Source organism: Cnephaeus nilssonii (assembly GCF_951640355.1).
Source record: "Cnephaeus nilssonii genome assembly, chromosome: 17".
Classification (NCBI taxonomy): Eukaryota; Metazoa; Chordata; class Mammalia; order Chiroptera; family Vespertilionidae; genus Cnephaeus; species Cnephaeus nilssonii.
The window spans coordinates 1,984,930-2,003,384 of NC_137088.1; the positions used below are offsets into that span (position 1 = coordinate 1,984,930).

At 46.0% G+C, this 18,455-nt stretch overlaps 1 protein-coding gene across 5 annotated transcripts in view; it reads left to right on the forward strand.

The window, feature by feature from the left end:
* The window catches only part of RBM6 (RNA binding motif protein 6), a 67,125-nt gene that overhangs the window by 24,030 nt on the left and 24,640 nt on the right, over nucleotides 1-18,455 (forward strand). For 2 of the 5 annotated variants that reach the window (XM_079794858.1, XM_079794859.1), the window contains exon 6: nucleotides 5,007-5,080. The exons of 2 other annotated variants lie outside the window; for them this stretch is intronic. In XM_079794858.1, the coding sequence (XP_079650984.1) occupies nucleotides 5,007-5,080 (74 nt within the window). Of the gene's footprint in view, nucleotides 1-5,006; nucleotides 5,081-5,116; nucleotides 7,113-18,455 lie in introns of those variants that run through there. One more of the 5 variants, XM_079794861.1, reaches the window with a different exon arrangement.

The window sequence follows — 18,455 nt, forward strand, 5'->3', positions numbered from 1 at the left end:
AGATTTTCTCACAGATACTCTTTTTGGGAACCGGCAACCACATGGTTAATGAAGAGACGAGTCAAAGTCTCGATTTTACCTTTATAGATGTTCTCCCTTTGCCTTGTTCTCATTCTCAGCTGCCAAAAAAAAGTATAAGAGCATTCGCATTTCTATGAGAAATTGATAGTTTCAGGTTAGAAAATGGAGTAAGATGTGCTTTTTAAGTCATGGAAATAAGCACTAAGACCCATCAGCCCACCGACTTCCTCCCAGCAGATGATGGAGGAAGGAAAAGGAAATGAAAGACCTTTTGTTCCGCTAGGTAAGAACAGATCTGTCTGTGGGACCAGGAACACGGAGTTTGCCGTCTTTTCTTTAATTTTAATTTTTTGAGTTATCATCTTGATGGTTCCACATGGAATGTTTAGGTCTCTGGGTGGAATGAATACCTTCTGTGTCTCCTAAAACTCTTCCTGTGGATTATAAAATCTTAATTATCTCGGTGTAACAGTCCAACCACTGTAATTATTTTTGTATACAGTTGTGTTGCCTATGTCATTTTTAGATTTCTGTGTCCACCTGTGCCTGCTCACCCCTCTCCTCCACCCTGCACTCACTTTCCCTCGGGAAGTTAGCATGGGGGCGGGCTGTGACTTGGCTGGCGCTTCCGATGGTCTGTGTTTCCAAGCTTCCCCGAGTGTGAGCATTCACTGTGCTGGCTGTGCTGCTGTTATTTCAAGTCACACATTTTTCATACACTATGGTCCTTAACTATGCAAGCCAGCCACTTCACCTGGTGTCATCCGAAAGGGCAGTCTGTTGCAGCGCGGGAGGAAAGCCGGGCGTGTTGGACTTAACCTGTGTTGAGAGATGGTGTGTTCTTCACCTTGGGGGGTTTGAGTATGATTTTGACAATGCATAGCTTTCATCTCGTGGGCTGACTTCTGTCTCTGTCCTCCGAGTTAGATATGACTTCTTTCTATTCTAGTCCTTTTTCCTATACATCTTTTATATAGTTGTCCTCATTTTTAAAGCTTTTAAAATATATTAAGTATCCTATATCAAGTATTTTACCATATTGTAATTTTTGTTGTTTTGTTTTTTAATCCTCACCTGAGGATGTTATTCCATTGATTTTTAGAGAGAGTGGACGGGAGGGGGAGGAACATGGATGTGAGAGAGACACATTGATTGGTTGCCTTCCACACGTGCCCCAACCAGGGCCGCGGATTGAGCCTGCAACCAAGGTATGTGCCCTTGACCAGAATCGAACCTGGGACCCTTCAGTCCATGGGCTGATGCTCTATCCACTGAGCCAAACTGGCTAGGGCTGTATTTCTTTATTGATTTCAGAGAGGAAGGGAGAGGGATAGAGAAATAGAAACATCAATGATGAGAGAGAATCACTGATCGGCTGCCTCTTGCATGCCCCCCATTGGGGATCAAGCCCACAACCTGGGCATGTGCCCTTGGCTGGAATCGAACCTGGGATCCCTCAGTCTGCAGGCCGACGCTCTATCCACTGAGCCAAACCAACTAGGGCTAGGGCTGTAATTTTTATAGCCATCATTTATAATAAGACTTTGGGTTTTGTCTTTTCAGGAGAACTTTGATAGGCAGTATAAGTCAACCTGTGAATGATTGCTTTCTAATTTGCATACTCAGGCCCACTCCCAATGGTTCTGCCATTGACATTTTACAGTAAGAATAATTTGTTGTGCTGCAAATTCAGTATTTCTTAACTATAGACATGGTCTTACCTGTGCTCAAGCATGTGGGACCCTTTCTGTAAATGGGCTGTGGAGAGTTTGGAATTCAAATTACTTAAATTACTTATATCAGTGTTAAAGGGTGAGAGGCCATACAGTATGCGGTTCATAGCATCAGTTTGAATCTGGGCTGCCTGGGTTTGAAGTCTAGGTGAATTTAAGCAAATCATTCTTCTTTTCTTTGCCTGCTTCCCATGGGTAAAATGAGGTTAGTAACATTTGCCTCCTAGGGTAGTCTGTGAGGATGCAGTTAATGTAGGTAAAGTAAATGTAACTTAGTATCATCATTGCTTTTGTTAAAACTGAAAATCCTTATGATACAACCATGAGTCTTGGACACACAGAATGCCTGGGATCGCCCTAGCCGGCTTGGTTTAGTGGATAGAGCATCGGCCCATGGATTGAAGGGTCCTGGGTTTGATTCTGGTCAAGGACCATAATTGCAGGCTCGATCCACAGCCCTGGTTGGGGTGTGTGCGGGAGGCAACCAATCAATGTGTCTCTCTCACAGCGATGTTCCTCTTCCTCCCGTCCACTCTCTCTAAAAATCAATGGAAAAATATCCTCTGGTGATATCCTCAACAACAACAAAAATGCCTTGGGTCAAGATTGTGTACTTTTAAAACTTATTATTTTTTAAGTTTTAGGCATTATAATTAAACTTTAAACTTCTGTTCTTGTTTGATAGCTAAAGTTGTGGGCAGGAGAAATCGAGCAGAGCGTTGAGCTTGTGAACTTAATATTAAATCTAAAGTACACTGTCAGCATACCATATTGCAGGGTTGATGTATAAAGATGCTCTTAGGTGCTCCTAATGTCTCCTGTGGACCATATCTTCTCCTTCCCAGTGACTTTACTATCAAAGTCTGTTTGTCCTCTCGCGAAGTATGGATGTTGCCATGAGTGTGTCCTCTCTCTGTCTCTCTGTCTACAGATTCTGTACGCTCCTTTGGGCCACAATACTTACTTCTGTAAGCATAGGAAGGAAGCTCAAGGCTTTGCGAGTTTGGTATTAGTTCCTGTTTCATTTCGGCAGCTGTGAGTTGCTTCCCACACTCCTGCACTCTTTCTTGGTGTGTTGGTAGCAGCCATCACATACTTGAGGGTACCTCTGCTCATTCCGTGGCTACCCCTTATCCCTTTCTGACTGTAAACATGCATTTGAGTTTTTGCAGTAGATATCCTATATAATAAATGCCTAATATTAAGTGTCTGACCATTCGTTCGACCGTTCGACCAGTCGCTATGACGCGCACTGACCACCGGGGGCAGATGCTCCAACCAGTAGGTTAGCTTGCTGCTGGGGTCCAGTGGATCGGGACTGGGCGAGATGGGCCAGATATGCTCTGGAGCCCTCCCCCGGTCCCTCCCTGACCCCGATCATGCACCAGTGGGGTCCCTCCACCTGGCCTGTGCCTTCTTGCAATCTGAGACCCCTCAAGACCCCGAATCCATGCACTGGGCCTCTAGTTTGGTGATAAATAGTACCTTAGTTGCTCCTGCTATTCTACAGTGTTTCCCAAGAAGACTCAGAGCCCTTTACACAATGCAGAGTGTTTTCTGTATGAGATGTGCACTGAGTTTGATCAAGAGAATCCATTCCATTGAAAGAAATTAAGTAACAAATCAATTTCCGTTGCTAATAGGATATATACAAATATACTCACACCTTTTCTCTAAAGTAGTTTCATTTCTTCCAATAGTTACTAATCAGAGGAGGCTGATTTGTGGTAAGTTTAAGTGGAGGTTGCAGGGGTAATGGTCAAAACTTTGAAATCGGGTAGAAAATCTGAGATTTCTAGCAGCTTTCTCTTATTCTTCCTGGTCATTTCCTAAATTTCAAAGCAAGAATCAACCTAAACCGTCGTAACTTGTCTTAATGAACCTGGAGTATTTAACAAATCTTAAGTTACAACTATATTACTATCATAAAACATTTCAGGCTATTCATTCCACATGAATCCAACCCATTTTACCAACTTTGGTCTCCTTTTTAAGTTATATTTTCTCTTACCGTAGGTGTGTTTTTTTATTTTGATTAATATGATTTGATTTGATTTTTGGCTGTTGAAGTCTTTTTTGTTTGTTTGCTTTGTTTAAAGTATTATATATGTCTCCTTTTCCCCGATTGACCTCCCTGGCCCTTGATGTCTTGAACCAATGATAGCAGTTTCCTATTATTTATACTTTGTACTCAAAATTGCCCTGGGTTTTGTGTTGTTTTTCTTTCCGATTTTTACTTCTCATCGGAACAAACCGTATCTTTCCTTGCTGTTGCATTTGTACAGCGCCCTCCTAAAGACGAGCCGCTCTCTCCTCATCATGTGAGGCAGTGGAGGAGGCATGGGCATTTACATTGACAAGTGCATTGTATAGTCAGATACTGACATCGCAGGGAGATTACAGAGTGGTGGGGTTAGAGGTCAGCAGCCTGTAAATCCCATGACTTTGCAGTCTCATGGGTCACGAGAGCCGCAGAGGGCACTTGGTCAGGAGCAAGGTGAAGGGTGTGTTATAACTAATGGTACGTACAGTTCTCCGATGTGTATTGATTGCTAACCACAGCTGTCTCTCCCCCAGCCTACCCACCGCAGATCTTTGTGCATAAGCACAATTTTGGACCCAGCTCTTTGTACTTATTTATGCTTTTACACCTTCTTCCTTTTGTAAAGATTTAGCTGGTTTATGACTTGAGTTGAAACAAGAAAAAAAGAGGAGGCCTGAAATGGTCTGCCCGGCCAACCAGAAGCCTCCCGTGGTATCCAAACAGAATAGTTGCCTCAGTCTGTCAGCACTTCTGTCTTTGAAGGTGGTTTCTGCTTGAAAAGTGGTGACTATTAGCATAGCTTTGGGATAATTGCTTCTATTTTCTCTCTTGGGATGTTTTTTTTTTTCCTCAGATACTTTCCTATTCTTACTGACTTTTTCCCCAGAAGATTCAGCCTGTGGTTAAATGTTTTGGGTCCCCACTTAAACTTCCTGTGGGATGACCCTCTCCGGAGCTTCAGTGCTAAAGAGCACAGAGGATCTTCTTGGTTCATAGGAAAAGTCATTTTTGGAATGACTGTCCAGAAACATCCAGACTTTCCTTCAGTACTTTTTTCTGTTTGGAATAGCAGCTTTGCCTAGGATAGGGGAGGGAGGGCCAGTGGGAGGGCTTGGTTTAAGGGGTTCAGAAACAGGGGGTTGAAGTGTGTTTGTTGTTTTTGCAAGGCACTAACACCACTCCCGTCTGTATTTAAATGCTGTCCCCAGGTTACGACTATGGCTATGTCTGCGTGGAATTTTCACTCTTGGAAGATGCCATCGGATGCATGGAGGCCAACCAGGTTGCTTTATACTTCGGTCAAATGATGCTGGAAGGATATATTTTTATGTATGGGGAGGGAGGGTTTCAAGTGATTAAACTTTGGAAAGGTGCCAGAAGTTCATATTTGCAGCATACCACATGCCAACCAAAAAGCGATTATGAGGAGAAACTTGAACAGAGGCCGGGAGGGTCCTCTGGAAGAATTAATGGGCGCAGAGTGTATTTTAAAATCCAAAGCCCAGTTGTAGTTGGACTATATTTCAAAGACGGTAGATGGGGAAGATGACAGGTCTGGAGTGCTTCCTCCCTGTGGAGTGTGACTGAGATGGGGATCCTGATGCAAAGAATGATCCTTGAGTGTCTGTGATCTCCAGGAACTGCCTGGCACAGGAATTCTGGGTCAGCACTCTTATCCAGACCTAGGGGGAAGACCGCTGATGGAAACGTCTGTGGCACTCGGGTCCTGCCTGCATGTGCTACTCCTGCAAGGGCCATCGGGGAGGAGAGTCAGGGCTTGTTGGTGTGTATTGCACGAATCGTTGCTCTCTGCAAATTGGAGTTTTGTACTCAAGGTTTTGGCTGCATATAGTCAAAGCTGGTGAGTCTGAATCTGTACTTCCCTTAGGTTTGAAACACCCAGATGTATTCAGCTTGCCACCTAGATCTCTTATCTGAGTCTTTATTTAAACCCTGCCTGGTAGTTTTGGGAAGCATTAGGAAATGGATAGAATCCTTCTTGTCTTGGTGTTTCCTTGGGGAAAGTTTTTGTTTGTTGTTTTTTATGGTGTCTTAGTAAGAAGCATAGCGATACAGTTTGGTTTTAGGTACCCACTGCCTGTCCTGAACGGGCTGAGGGCGGTGCTCCCAGGGCCTCAGAAACAGGCTCCGCTGGAGGAGAGCGGGGTGCTCGAGAGCGGCTCCTTGGGGCAGCCTCCGGCCCTTTCATCATCAGCTGTGTCCCATCCAGCTGCTCACACACTGAACCTTTTCCCTCTCTGGCCATCTTCTCCCTTAAGGACATGACATGCTCTGCATCCTTTGGGAGAAGCACTAATTAGAAGGGAACTTGACCTGTCCATCTCCATGGTTAGTGATAGAAATATTGCTGGATCCTCAGAGAGTGACTGGATTAGGACCATACTCGCTCGACAGAGTTCTTGTTGACTGATGGTTCCATGTCCATCATTGAATCAGTCATTTAACAGACACTAATCATGTGTCAGAAACTGCTACCTTCCAGTATTGGGAGAGAAGAACAGAGGTCCTAATCTGTATCCTTATGGTTGATTTCATCCTGACAATCTGTCCTAATTCGAGAACATTCACTTAATTCATAATCATCTTGTTCTGGTCAGTGAATAGTCTTTCAATCCTTTGCCACTGCCCTGAGCAATACGCTGAGTGGTGGAAACATAGGTGGGGGAGCTCTGGCAGATGCCATCGCTTTTGCGCCGTTCTCCCATTCCTCCCAGAGCGGTGTTGCTTTATATCAGAGCTCTTTAACCTTTGCTCTCAAAACATGAAGCAGTGTTGTGCCTTCACTGCTTCTTCCCTCCATCCCTACCAAAATCTAAGGTATCCAGCCCCCTAAAGAGTAGTGCCAAATAGAAGTAGGGCCGTCTTCTCTAAAAACAGTGTTTATCCTTAGGTCTTCCGTTAGAGCCACACCTGGGGAAATGTTCATTTATGCACACAGTATCTCTCTTCTCACCCATACCACCCAGTCTGTGCACACTCGGGGACTCCAGGTCCCTGTTGAGTGATCCTTGCCCAGTGACTGGGACAGCACAACGAAGCAGGAGCCGGCCCAGGGTTCTCCCAGGTGTGAAGCAATGTTTTGACAGGTAAACTTCTTTCTTTTTTAAACATGTTCTTACTGATTTTTAGAGAGGGGGGAAAGAGAGAAACATCAATCGGCTGCCTCCTGCCTGTCCCCTACGGAGATCCAGCACAGCAACCCCAGCATGTGACCTGACCAGGAATCAAACCAGGGACCTCTCACTGCACAGGACAACGTTCAGCCAACTGAGCCACACCTGCCAGGGCGACAGGTAGATACTTTGATGCATAGGGTTCCATCCAGCTCTGCAGGAGTGAAAGGAAGAACAGCTCTGTCTTCTAGGGCCTTACCATCTCAGACTAAGAAAGGGACCGAGATTATGTGGTGCTCATGGGCCCCATAAATGTGCTCTCAAACTCCGGATTTTTGTCTGATACCATTTTCAATGTTCTTTGGAGTTATTCCTTAATGAGACATCACCACATCCATTCGACTCCATCTCCTAGATATTTCTCCTTCCCCTGGTCATGGGACTGAGGGCTTCCAGCTAGCACTGCCCCACAGCAGCAGCCTCTTGCTGAGCGACATACCCTTCACCATCCAGTCAGCATTCTTTAATAGCCTTTACCGCAACTTGGCATGTGTGCAGTTCGTTTTTATGGAAAATTTTTGAGACCGGGATCTTCAGGGAAATTTGTATATAGCATAGAAAAGAGGAGTGAGCGTAGGCTCTGCCTCCTGGTATTACTTCCTAGCTGGGTTGTCTCTGGCAAGTTTTTTAACCTTCCTCAGCCCCCGTTCCCTGTGTCATCAGTACCTCACGGGCTCCGGTGTGGATTAGCTGAGATTGTTCATGATGCCTGCTGGGTGCCAGGCTCATCTTTCTGGATGTTAGAGATACTGCAGTAAACATGACAAATTGTATAACTTCTGTTTTAGTACATAAGCAAGTAGACACATTTAAACAAAATATGGTAGTGCTGGGTGCTATGAAGATAATGAGCACGGCACTGAGAGAATGCATGGTAGGGTTTCTGGAAGACTTGAGACGGGGTGGTCAGGGACGCTTCTTGAAGAGTGACGTTACCTTTGAGGAGTGACTCTTGGTGAAAATATATACAGAACACTTTGCATAGCTCCTGCTACCTAGTAAGCATTTGGAATTAGACATCTCCTCCTCTTCTCCCCCTTCTTCGTGTCAAGTGATTTCCAATCATAATTCTAGGAAAGTAAATGTTCGTATCTGGATATTCTTTAAGGAAATGGATGTGGATCCCAAGAACACAGTAATTGAAAATCTTCTGCGAGGTATAAGAATGTGAGGGAATAAGTCCTTACTCCTTCGGGTGCATAAACCAGGGTTCATGGAAGATGAATGTCTGTCTGCTCATCCATTCTCCTCCCCTCAGGTTGTACTTAGGGACCAAATCGGTACAGATTCTGAGACATCTCTTGGGCACCACTGAGTAGAGTTTGTATGCTTCTGAGGAGGTTTCAGTGAAACGCTTCAGATTGAGATTTTTTTTGTTTAATATGTTTTTTTATTTTTTAGAGAGAGAGGAAGGGAGAGGATATAGAGATAGATTGATGAGAGAAACATCGATGGGCTGCCTTCTGCAGGTCCCCTACTGGGGATCAAGCCTGCATCTCTGGCATGTGCCCTGACTCGGAATCCAACTGGTGACCTGGTTCATAGGTCAAAGCTCAACCACCAAGCCACACCAGCTGGGCTGGATTGAGTTTTTTATAACTCTTTGTTAGCCTGACTCTTGATGTGAAATTATTTTTATTTATCACTGACTGACATTTGTAGGTCTGCCAGCTTGCTTTGTCAAATATTATGGTTTATATAGGCCTTAATGAGGTGGTTCAACATGGTAACCAAGGACCCTCTAGCCCTTTCCCAGTGCCTTCACAGAAGCATCAACTGCAGTGGGCTCTGCAGCAGTACAGGGCCCGGGGCTCATGGGGCATCACTCAGCCACGCTGTCTGGCGGGGCGGGGCGGGGGTCATCTCTAACAGAGGTCTGTGGCCTCAGACCTTCACCTTCTCTGTCTAGGAAGAGGTGGAAGCCAGCGCCTTTTTTCCCAGCCCCTCCGGGGGATTGCTTCAGCAGTGTCCTATTTCCTCGGCTTTCTTTGTTGTCCGGGCCCTGGAGATTGAGGGCGAGTATGATCTCCCTTTGCTGGGTGTGCCATTGCGGGCGGGGACTTGCAGGGGAGCTAGAAGCATTGTGTCAGAGAATCGACCCCTTTCAGTGGCTGCCCAGTTCTGAGTCCTTGCTCTCTCAAACTGTTGCCTTTGTTCTGTAGGGATTAGCGTTTTATTTTCTCAAATTTGCAGGTGTGATGTTTGCTGCCTGTTCATATTCAGTCAAATATTCACTAAAATTCTCCTATAAAAGATAGCTTTGGAAGAAGAGTTAATTTCCCTGGGATCTTTACTCAGTTTTCTTAGCATCCGTGGCCTTTTGTAGCCAGAGATAACTTGGCTATATGGCACAATCAGCTGACTTCATGAAGTGCCAGGAAAAGGATGCTGTCATCACCTGACATGAAAGTTCTGGGAGATGCTGGCCTTGTCTGCCGTGGGAGCGAAGGCTGTGGAGTACAGGAACATTCATGAAAGTGTTATTGTGTCAACAAGTTAAGAGAGTTTGGGTTTTGCGAAGACGAGGATGGCCAGGGTATTTCTGAAGGTATGGGAAGGAAGCCACATCTTAGGTGGGACCTGTCCTTGTGTGAAAATGAGATCACTTGTGGAAAGCTTATGCTTGGGGGCGTGGAAGACTCTTGTTAGCAGTACAAGTACTTCTAGGTTCTCAGAGGCAACTCGATTAGGAGTATATCCCCTTGACAGAGTTCCTGTTGACTGTTTGGTGAGTATGGTCAGGGCACACTGGAAATCTAGCCTGTGGCTTTAAAACGCTAAGCTCTGATAACCAGCCCCTGGCTTTGCCATGTCTCAGATTTTCTCCTGTAATTGTAAGAGGTGCTCCAAAATGGATTCAGTTAAATTTTCTTGAATTTGAAAAATAAGCACATCATTTGGAACTTCCAGTGTGTTAAGAGGAACTTCCAATGTGTCTCCTGTGATGAGGTTTTTAATTTTTTTGCCAGACAAGTCGTGGTTCATTTCTGTGAGTTTAAGTGCAAAGGACTAATTTTCAGTCTGTGGTTTTTTGGAACTTGATTATGTACAGTTATTGAGGACACAGGCAGAATAGGTGTAATTCTACGTAACTAGCTCAGAGGTTCTAGGAAGGCGCAGTTCAGTTTGTGATGTTGATTATAACTTTGGTTTATGACTTTGTATACCTCCAGACAATAAGGTCTCCAGCTTCATCACTTCCTAGCTCTTTTGCAACTTCTGAATCTGTTTCCTCGTCTATAAAATAGAGGGGTAATCATCGTGCCTGCCTCAGAGCAGCTGTGAGATTAGCCTCTAATGTGTGTGAAGGGCTTGGTACAGTGCCAGCATGTGGTGCTCAGCGGTAAAAGTGATTCTAGGACAGTGGCCTCTGCTTGGTTGTCCCCCTTTCCCTGGCAGCTTAGCCACCTCGTGGGAATCAGATGCCTGAAAAGCAGCAGCACTGCGTGGGTGGCAGCTGATTCCATGGTGCTGCTGCCCACTGCCTCTCCATGACACTGGGGTGTCTAGACTGAAAGGGAAGCAGGCTGGGCAGCCTCTCCTGCAGCATCTGAGGGATGCATGCCCAGGCACCCCGGCATGTGAGGGCAGAGGACCATGCCATTCCAGCACTTCTGCGCCGGAGAGCCTTGTTGTTTCTGATCTTTTTAAAAATATATATATATTCTATTGTGTGTGTTTTTCAGAGAGAAAGGGAGAGGGATAGAGTTAGAAACATTGTTGAGAGAGAAACATCCATCAGCTGCCTCCTGCACACCCCACTGGGGATGTGCCTGCAACCAAGGTACATGCCCTTGACCAGAATCGAACCCGGGACCCTTCAGTCTGCAGGCTGATGCTCTGTCCACTGAGCCAAACCGGTTAGGGCTCTGATAGTTGTTTTATCACCAAATTTTCTTAGGCTACAGGTGGCATTGAATGTTGCTAGGCATCTCCTCCATCTGCGTTGAACTTGCAGGTTATAATATAATAAAGTGTCTTATTCTCCACAGAGCCGTGTTCAGGTGTTGCTGATACTGTTGTAATTAGCTAGTTATTAATAATAGAAAAGGGGCAAAGAGAAGGCCAGACTTCACAGACATGTCATTTGGGCAGCTTCACCCCGAAGCTGCAGGTTCACACTCCCAGGGAGCCACCAGCCCATTCATCTCTGCAGTCCCTGGGGAAGGGGCCCAACAAGGGGAAGGTGGGTGCATGCACAGTGAAGTCGGAGGACATAGGGAAGGTACTTGCTTATAGTCCAGCCTGGGCATTGGCCAGCGTGGGCAAGGCCATGCACACCTGCCACAATTTGGGAATACATAATCCCCAAAGCACAGGAGCTCCCTCTCTCGGCTCTCTGGCTCTTTGGCTTTGCTACTGCCTGTGTCCCCTCCATAGACACACAGCCATGTGGTCATGCTGACCCCACATACAATGGACTGATGGAATGCAGTGGGGGACACAAGCTAAGCTAGCCTGATGCTAGACTGGACTGGACTCCACTCCACCTGGAAAGGAAACTCTGGACACTGGCTTTGATTCTAGCTCTGTGGTCGGCAAACGTCGGCTCGCGAGCCACATGCTGCTCTTTGGCCCCTTGAGTGTGGCTCTTCCACAAAATACCACGGCCTGGGTGAGTCTATTTTGAAGAAGTGGCGTTAGAAGTTTAAGTTTTAAAAATTTGGCTCTCCAAAGAAATTTCAATCATTGTACTGTTGATATTTGGCTCAGCTGACTAATGAGTTTGCCGACCACTGCTCTAGCTCTATCTACACGTCCTCCTTGGTGGGACAGGGGAAATGGGACCGTGAAAGTCCAGGGGTGTAATTCCACAGAAATAAAGTTTTCTACAACACCTCATCCTCCTGTGCTAATCTCAGAAGATTAGTTTTCTTGCATATCTTAAGAAATCTACCCTCACCAACTGCCCTTCCGGTGGTGATGAGGAACTGTCCCTACCAATAACATTGTCATTGTAGCCTCTTGCTCATTTTATATGAGCTAGATCAGTGGTCGGCAAACTCATTAGTCAACAGAGCGGCAAACCGTGGCTCGCGAATTTACTTGTGGTAAATAAATAATAAACATAAAGCACATATGTACATACGTCAAAATGATGGAACCTTTTTTTTTTTTAATAAATAAACGGGAGATGGCGACATAATCATGAAACGACGTACGTTGTGTCCGATGTAACCCGAGGACCGCCTGTACATATTTCTTATTAAGAGTATTGATGGGCCCTAGCTGGTTAGGCTCAGTGGATAGAGTGTCGGCCTGCAGACTGAAGAGTCCTGGGTTCGATTCCGGTCAAGGGCACATGCCTCAGTTGCAAACAATCCCCAGCCTTGGTCGAGGTGTGTGCAGAAGGCAACCAATCGATGTTTCTCTTATTCTGTCTCTCCCCCTCCTTTCACTATCTCTAAAGATCAATGGAAAAATACCATCAGGTGAGGGTTAATTAAAAAAAAAAGTATTGATCATATGACTGATAATCATGGATAATCTCATTTGGATTATTAATTATTTTTTATCTCACATGGTGAGGTGCTCTTCTGGTGGATTGAGAGGGTGCTTTGGAAGGTGACGGGGCTTAAGCTATCTTGTCAATGCTTCCAAGAGAGTCCCCTGCCAGGCAAGGGCTGAGGTTGGGGATGGGAAGTAGGGTCAGAATCCACCCTCCCTCTCCTGGGCATTGTGAGGTTTTAGTCTGGCTTTTCAAAAAACCAACAGTTGTGTTCCCCCATGAGAGAGCTGTCATTTGGATGCCTGATACACAGAGAGAGACTATGTGCTAGTCAGCACTAGACCAAGAAACAGGAGCAGCCAGAGGAAAGGGGAGCACACGCCACTGGTAATGTGTTTTGTAAGACAGTGGTTCTTAACAGTGGAGGGAGGGAGAAGGGAGGCAATGTTGGCACCCTCTCCTCCCCTCCCCTCCCCAACCATTGGGCATGTAGCAAGGTCACCTCTCTTGTCTGTTAGGGCACTAATCCCATTCACGAGGGCTCCACCACCATCAGGTTAAATAAACAACTCTGCTCCCTATGCAGAAGCCCGTCCTTCTTCTATTGGTCTATACCTTTTCCACCATCCCCAGAAGCAGTCACTCTCCTAGTTCTAAACCTGTAGTCTTTTGGGTTTTCTTGTTCTGTTAATCCTTTCCAGAGGATATTTTTTTTCCATTGATTTTTCTAAAGTGAGTGGAAGTGAGAGACAGAGAGAGAGAAACATGGATGTGAGAGAGACATATCAATTGGTTGCCTCCTGCACATGCCCTTACAGGGGCTGGGCATGGAGCCGAGGTACAAGGTACCGTATTTTCCGGTGTATAAGATGACTGGGCGTATAGAAGATTTTCCTGGGTTAAAAAGTCGTCTTATACGCCGGAAAATACAGTATATGCCCTTGACTAGGAACCAAACCCAAGACCGTTCAGTCTGAGGGCTGAAGCTCTAACCACTAAACCAAACCAAGTAGGGCTAAACTTAGTTTTTTGAATTGCTTTTGAGTCTTATGTATATGGGATCACACAGGATGCATTCTTCTACTTGACTTTTATGCTTAGTATTATTTTTGAAATTCATTGCCGCTCTGTTGACTAATGAGTTTGCCGACCACTGACACAGACTCTCGATTCCAGTAATTACAGGCTGTTGTTATTCCTTGTGATTAAGCCCCTATCCCAGTGGTCGGCAAACTCATTAGTCAACAGAGCTTCAAACCGTAGCTCGCGAGCCGCATATGCCTCGCGAGCCGCAGTTTGCTGACCACTGATCTAGGGTATAACTAGGATGTGTTCATTTCATTGTTATACAGGTCTTTCAGTATACAAATACAGGTATCACGATGTATTCATTAGTTCTACTCTAAAGGAAATGTCTTGTTTCGTTTTGTTTTTCCCATTTGGGGCTATTTCAAAGTTGTTATTGCACTTAATGAATAGGTATACTCCTTCTGTTAATATATACCCATGACTGGACTTGTTGAATTTTGTGTGTCTTCAGTCTTTCGCCTAGTTGTTTAAACTTTCATTGATTATTACCTACATGCAGTCATTCAATAGCTACCGATCCCCATACTATAGTAGTTTCCCTTATGTGTGGTTTCGCTTTCACTCATTTCAGTAACCTGTGGTCCAGAAATATTAAATGAAAAATAACAGAAATAAACAATTCATAAAGTTTAAATGGTGCCATTCTGTGTAGTGTGGTGGAATCTCATGCCTCCTGCTCTGTCCCACCTGGCTCGTGAATCATCACTTTGTCCCCACACTGTAGGTGTGCCCATTAGTCATTTGGTAGCTGTCTTGGTTACCAGACTGTTGTGGTATCTAAGTGCTCATGTTCAAGTGACTCTTACTTTACACTAGAGGCCCGGTGCATGAAATTCATGCACGGGGGGGGGGGGGGGCGCGGTTCCCTCAGCCTGGCCTGCACCCTCTCTCAATCTGGGACCCCTCGGGTAGGATCCTAGGCCTGGCCGGCGATCAGGGTCTATTGGGGCTTTCCTTCCCCCAGCTGCCGGCAGCTGGCCCCACCACTGTTGCTGCCACTGCTTGCTGTCTGTGCGGCACTGCCTCCCCCTCCCCTGCCACCAGTCACCTCCCTCTACAGCTGACAGGCATGGGGTATGATCACTTGGCTGGTCTGGGCCTCCCTCTGCAGGGCGATCACTGGCTGACCCCACACACCCGCCACAGCGTCGCTGGCTGGTGGCCTGGCCTCCCTCTGTGGCCGCCGGCCAGGTGGCCTGGGCCTTTCTCTGCTGGGCAATCGATCATGGAGTTCCCCCGACCAATCGCATTGTACCTGCCTTGGCTGGCCTGGTGCCAGTACGTGTCATAGCGTGGTCATCCAGAGGGTGGTTCTACTGTTCAGTTGTTCAGTCGATTTGCATATTATGCTTTTATTATTATAGATAATAATGCCACATTCACATAACTTTTATTCTAGTATACTAGAGGCCCAGTGCACGAAATTCGTGCAGTGGTAGGGTCCCTAGGCCTGGCTGGCAATCAGAGCTGATCTGTGGGGCAACCGGCAGGGTGATCGGGGCGCTGCTGGCACCCACCTTGGCCAGCCTGGCGCTGCTAGCTCGCTGGCCCCACGCCCTGCCACCAGTGATGTCCCTCTGTGGGGCGACTGGCAGGGCTGTCGGGGGCCCCTGCTGGCACCCGCCTTGGTTGGCCTGGTACTGCCTGCTCGCCAGCCCCACCCCTCACCGCCACGCTGGTCACCTCCCTCTGCAGGGCGACCAGCAGGGCGATCAGGGGCCCCCCACTGGCACCTGCCTTGGCTGGCCTGGGGCCTGCAGGCTGCGGGCAGCTCCTGTGTTGAGTGTCTGCCCCCTGGTGGTCAGTGTGCATCATAGCGACCAGTCATTCTGCTGTTCAGTCCATTTGCATATTAGGCTTTAATTATATGTGATTATTCTATTTTTTTTATTATTAATCTCTTACTGTGCCTAATTTATAAATGAAACTTTATCATAAGAATGTGTATGTAGCCGAAACCGGTTTGGCTCAGTAGATAGAGCGTAGGCCTGCGGACTGAAGGGTCCCAGGTTCGATTCCGGTCAAGGGCATGTACCTTGGTTGCGGGCACATCCCCAGTAGGGGGTGTGCAAGAGGCAGCTGATCAATGTTTCTCTCTCATCGATGTTTCTAACTCTCTATCCCTCTCCCTTCCTCTCTGTAAAAAATCAATAAAATATATTTTTTTAAAAAAGAATGTGTATGTAGGAAAAACCATAATATACATGGTGTCCGCAAAAAATGTATACACACTTTGAATAATTATTAATTCCAGTGGGTTAAACTTGAAAAGAAAGAAACATCAATTGAATTATCAGCTGTTACATGTGTGTGTGTATACATGTGGGTTCAGTACTCTACATAGTTTCAGGCATCCACTGAGGGTGTTGGAATGTATCCCCAGAGATAAGAGGGACTACGTATGTTTATGTATCTGTCCGTGTATTGGGACAGTCATAATTAAGACCACGTTATTGTAAATTTAAATGTACAAGATTAATTAAATTAATAAATTAAGTGTAAGTAGGTAGACATATGACTAATTTCATTCATATTTCTAAAAATTTATTCATTCAAGGTGGTCAAATTGCTTTTTTACCACCTTTTTGTTGGGGAAGTGGATGTTCCTGTCTAATTAGAGTCCTCTCATTTTCAGTGTGTATTGTCATCAGGGACCAGAGCTTTGGTCAAGAATCAGGGTGTAGTAAGGATGTGTGTGGCAGGGGTGTGCCTGGTTCCCGGGGAAATGGCTGGAGGCTGGAGGGCGGGCAGGTTAGGTGGGCCACGGCGCGGCAGAGGGAAGAGACAGGACTGCCTTTCTCTGTTCTGGCAATGGTCGTCGAGTCCTGAAAGCTTTTGGGTGGTGGTTTTCTCTTCTTAGTTTTAATTGATGTGTAATTCTTATGTTATAAAATTCACCCTTTCAAAGTGTGTCATTTAGTGGGTTTTAATATGTTCACAAGATTGTACAACCATCACCACTAATTCCTGAACTTTCCCATCACCCCTAAAACAAATCCTGTACCTTTAGCAGTCACACCCATGTCCCTCTACTCCCGTTCATGCTCCAAATGTCCCCTAATCTGCTTTCTGTCTATAGATTTGTCTGAGATGTTTCATATAAATGGGGTCATACACATTTTTGCGGCTGGTTTCTTTTACTTAGCATAGTGTTTTCTAAAAGTTCATCCACGTTATGCTGTGAATCCGCACTTCATTCCTTTTCATAGTTGAACATTCCATTGTGTGGATGTAGCTCATTTTCTCGACTCATTAATTAGTTGATGGGCATTTGGATTGTTTCCACTTTGGGCTATGGTGAATAATGCTGCTGTGAACATCCATGTACACGTTTTTGTGTAGATACATGTTTTCGGTTGTCTTGGGTCAGTATCTAAAAGTGAAAATGCTAAAGCTTTCGATGTGTGTGCTTTCTCCAAGTGGCTAGCCTGGCAGGCCCTGTTGGAGATGACAGACCCGGCGGCCACGTTCCCGGTCTGCTTTGGTTGCTGTGGGCGTTCACATCGCCGTTGGAATGCTCCCTCGGCTGTGGGTGTATTTCACCAGGTGCCTCAGGACACTCGCTGCCCTGGACGTGGTCAGGCTTTGTTGTTTGGGTTTTGAGCACATCCAGGATTTGCAGCTGACTCTTGAGCAGCTAATTTTCTTCTTTCCCGTCCGTGCAGGTTCTCAGAGTCCACCCGTAAGTGGCACATTTACTAGTACTGTTTCTGCCTATAACCCTGACACTGGAGAGCCCCTTCATCCCGAGCACCCAGAAGAGCCACAAGAAGCGTTTTCCTGAGCAAGGCCCCCAAACTATGTTCTCTGCCCTTAAAGAGGTTCCGCTGAGCTTAGACACCTGCTAGGAACAAACAAGCATGTCTCTGAGCTGGCCCCCTCCAGGGCACAGGGAACCCACTCTACCTGCATTGCTCTGGAGTCACAACACTCAGGAGTCGGGTCAAAGAAAAGACAAGACCCTTACCCTACACCTTTAAACAAAGCACCCCAGGAACTAGGCACGGGAGCGAGATCAGGTACAGGATCACTTGGCTTCTGTCGTTTCAAGGTAGTATTGGAGCCCCGAGTAAATAGCTGGACCGGACTAAGTGTCTGGGCAAATGACTAGCAAAGATCAGGCCCATTCAAGCAGCTGTCACCAGGTAGAGTCAGGCATTGCTAGTTGGAAAGGCCCCTGAGGACAGGGACTGGTTCTTTCTTTTTTTCCCTTCGCTACCCAAATGGGGTAGAGCTGGACCTCAGCATAGGATGCCCTAAGACTTCAGTGGTCGGCAAACCACAGCTCACGAGCGGCGGTGCGGCTCTGTTGACTAATGAATTTGCCTACCACTGGGATAGGAGCTTAATCACAATGAACAACAACAGCCTGTAATTATTGGAATCGAGAGTCTAGGTCAATGTCGGCAAAATCATTAGTCAACAGAGCCGCAGTTTGCCGACCACTGCCCTAAGTAAATACTTGTTAACTGGATTAGTCACTGTTGAATGAAGTGGTTTCTGATGCTATCTTCCATCTTCCAAGCTCTTAGGGATTTTTTTCCCTTCATAATAAAGAAGGCTCTAGTCTTCACAGCCTGAACAATCCCTTGACTTTCCAAATTCTGGCACTTCTATACTTTTTTAAAAATGTGTATAAGTTTCTTTGAGCCAAACTGATGACATATGCCAGGAGCCAGTACTTCTATAATCTTTGGTAGCGGGTAGTAATACTGGATACTATTTCTGTTCGGACAGAGATGGCCACATTTTGTTTGTTCAAAATGTCCTGTCTCATTCTTGTCCTCATACCCTGGGAAGTAGTGAAGGAATAATTTGGAAAGTGCAGGTAAGTTGTCAAGGGGCTTGCATTTAGTCTTGGATTTGAAGACACGGGAGAGCTAAAGGAAGGTAACAAAGTTAAAATGGCACTGTAGGGAATCTTC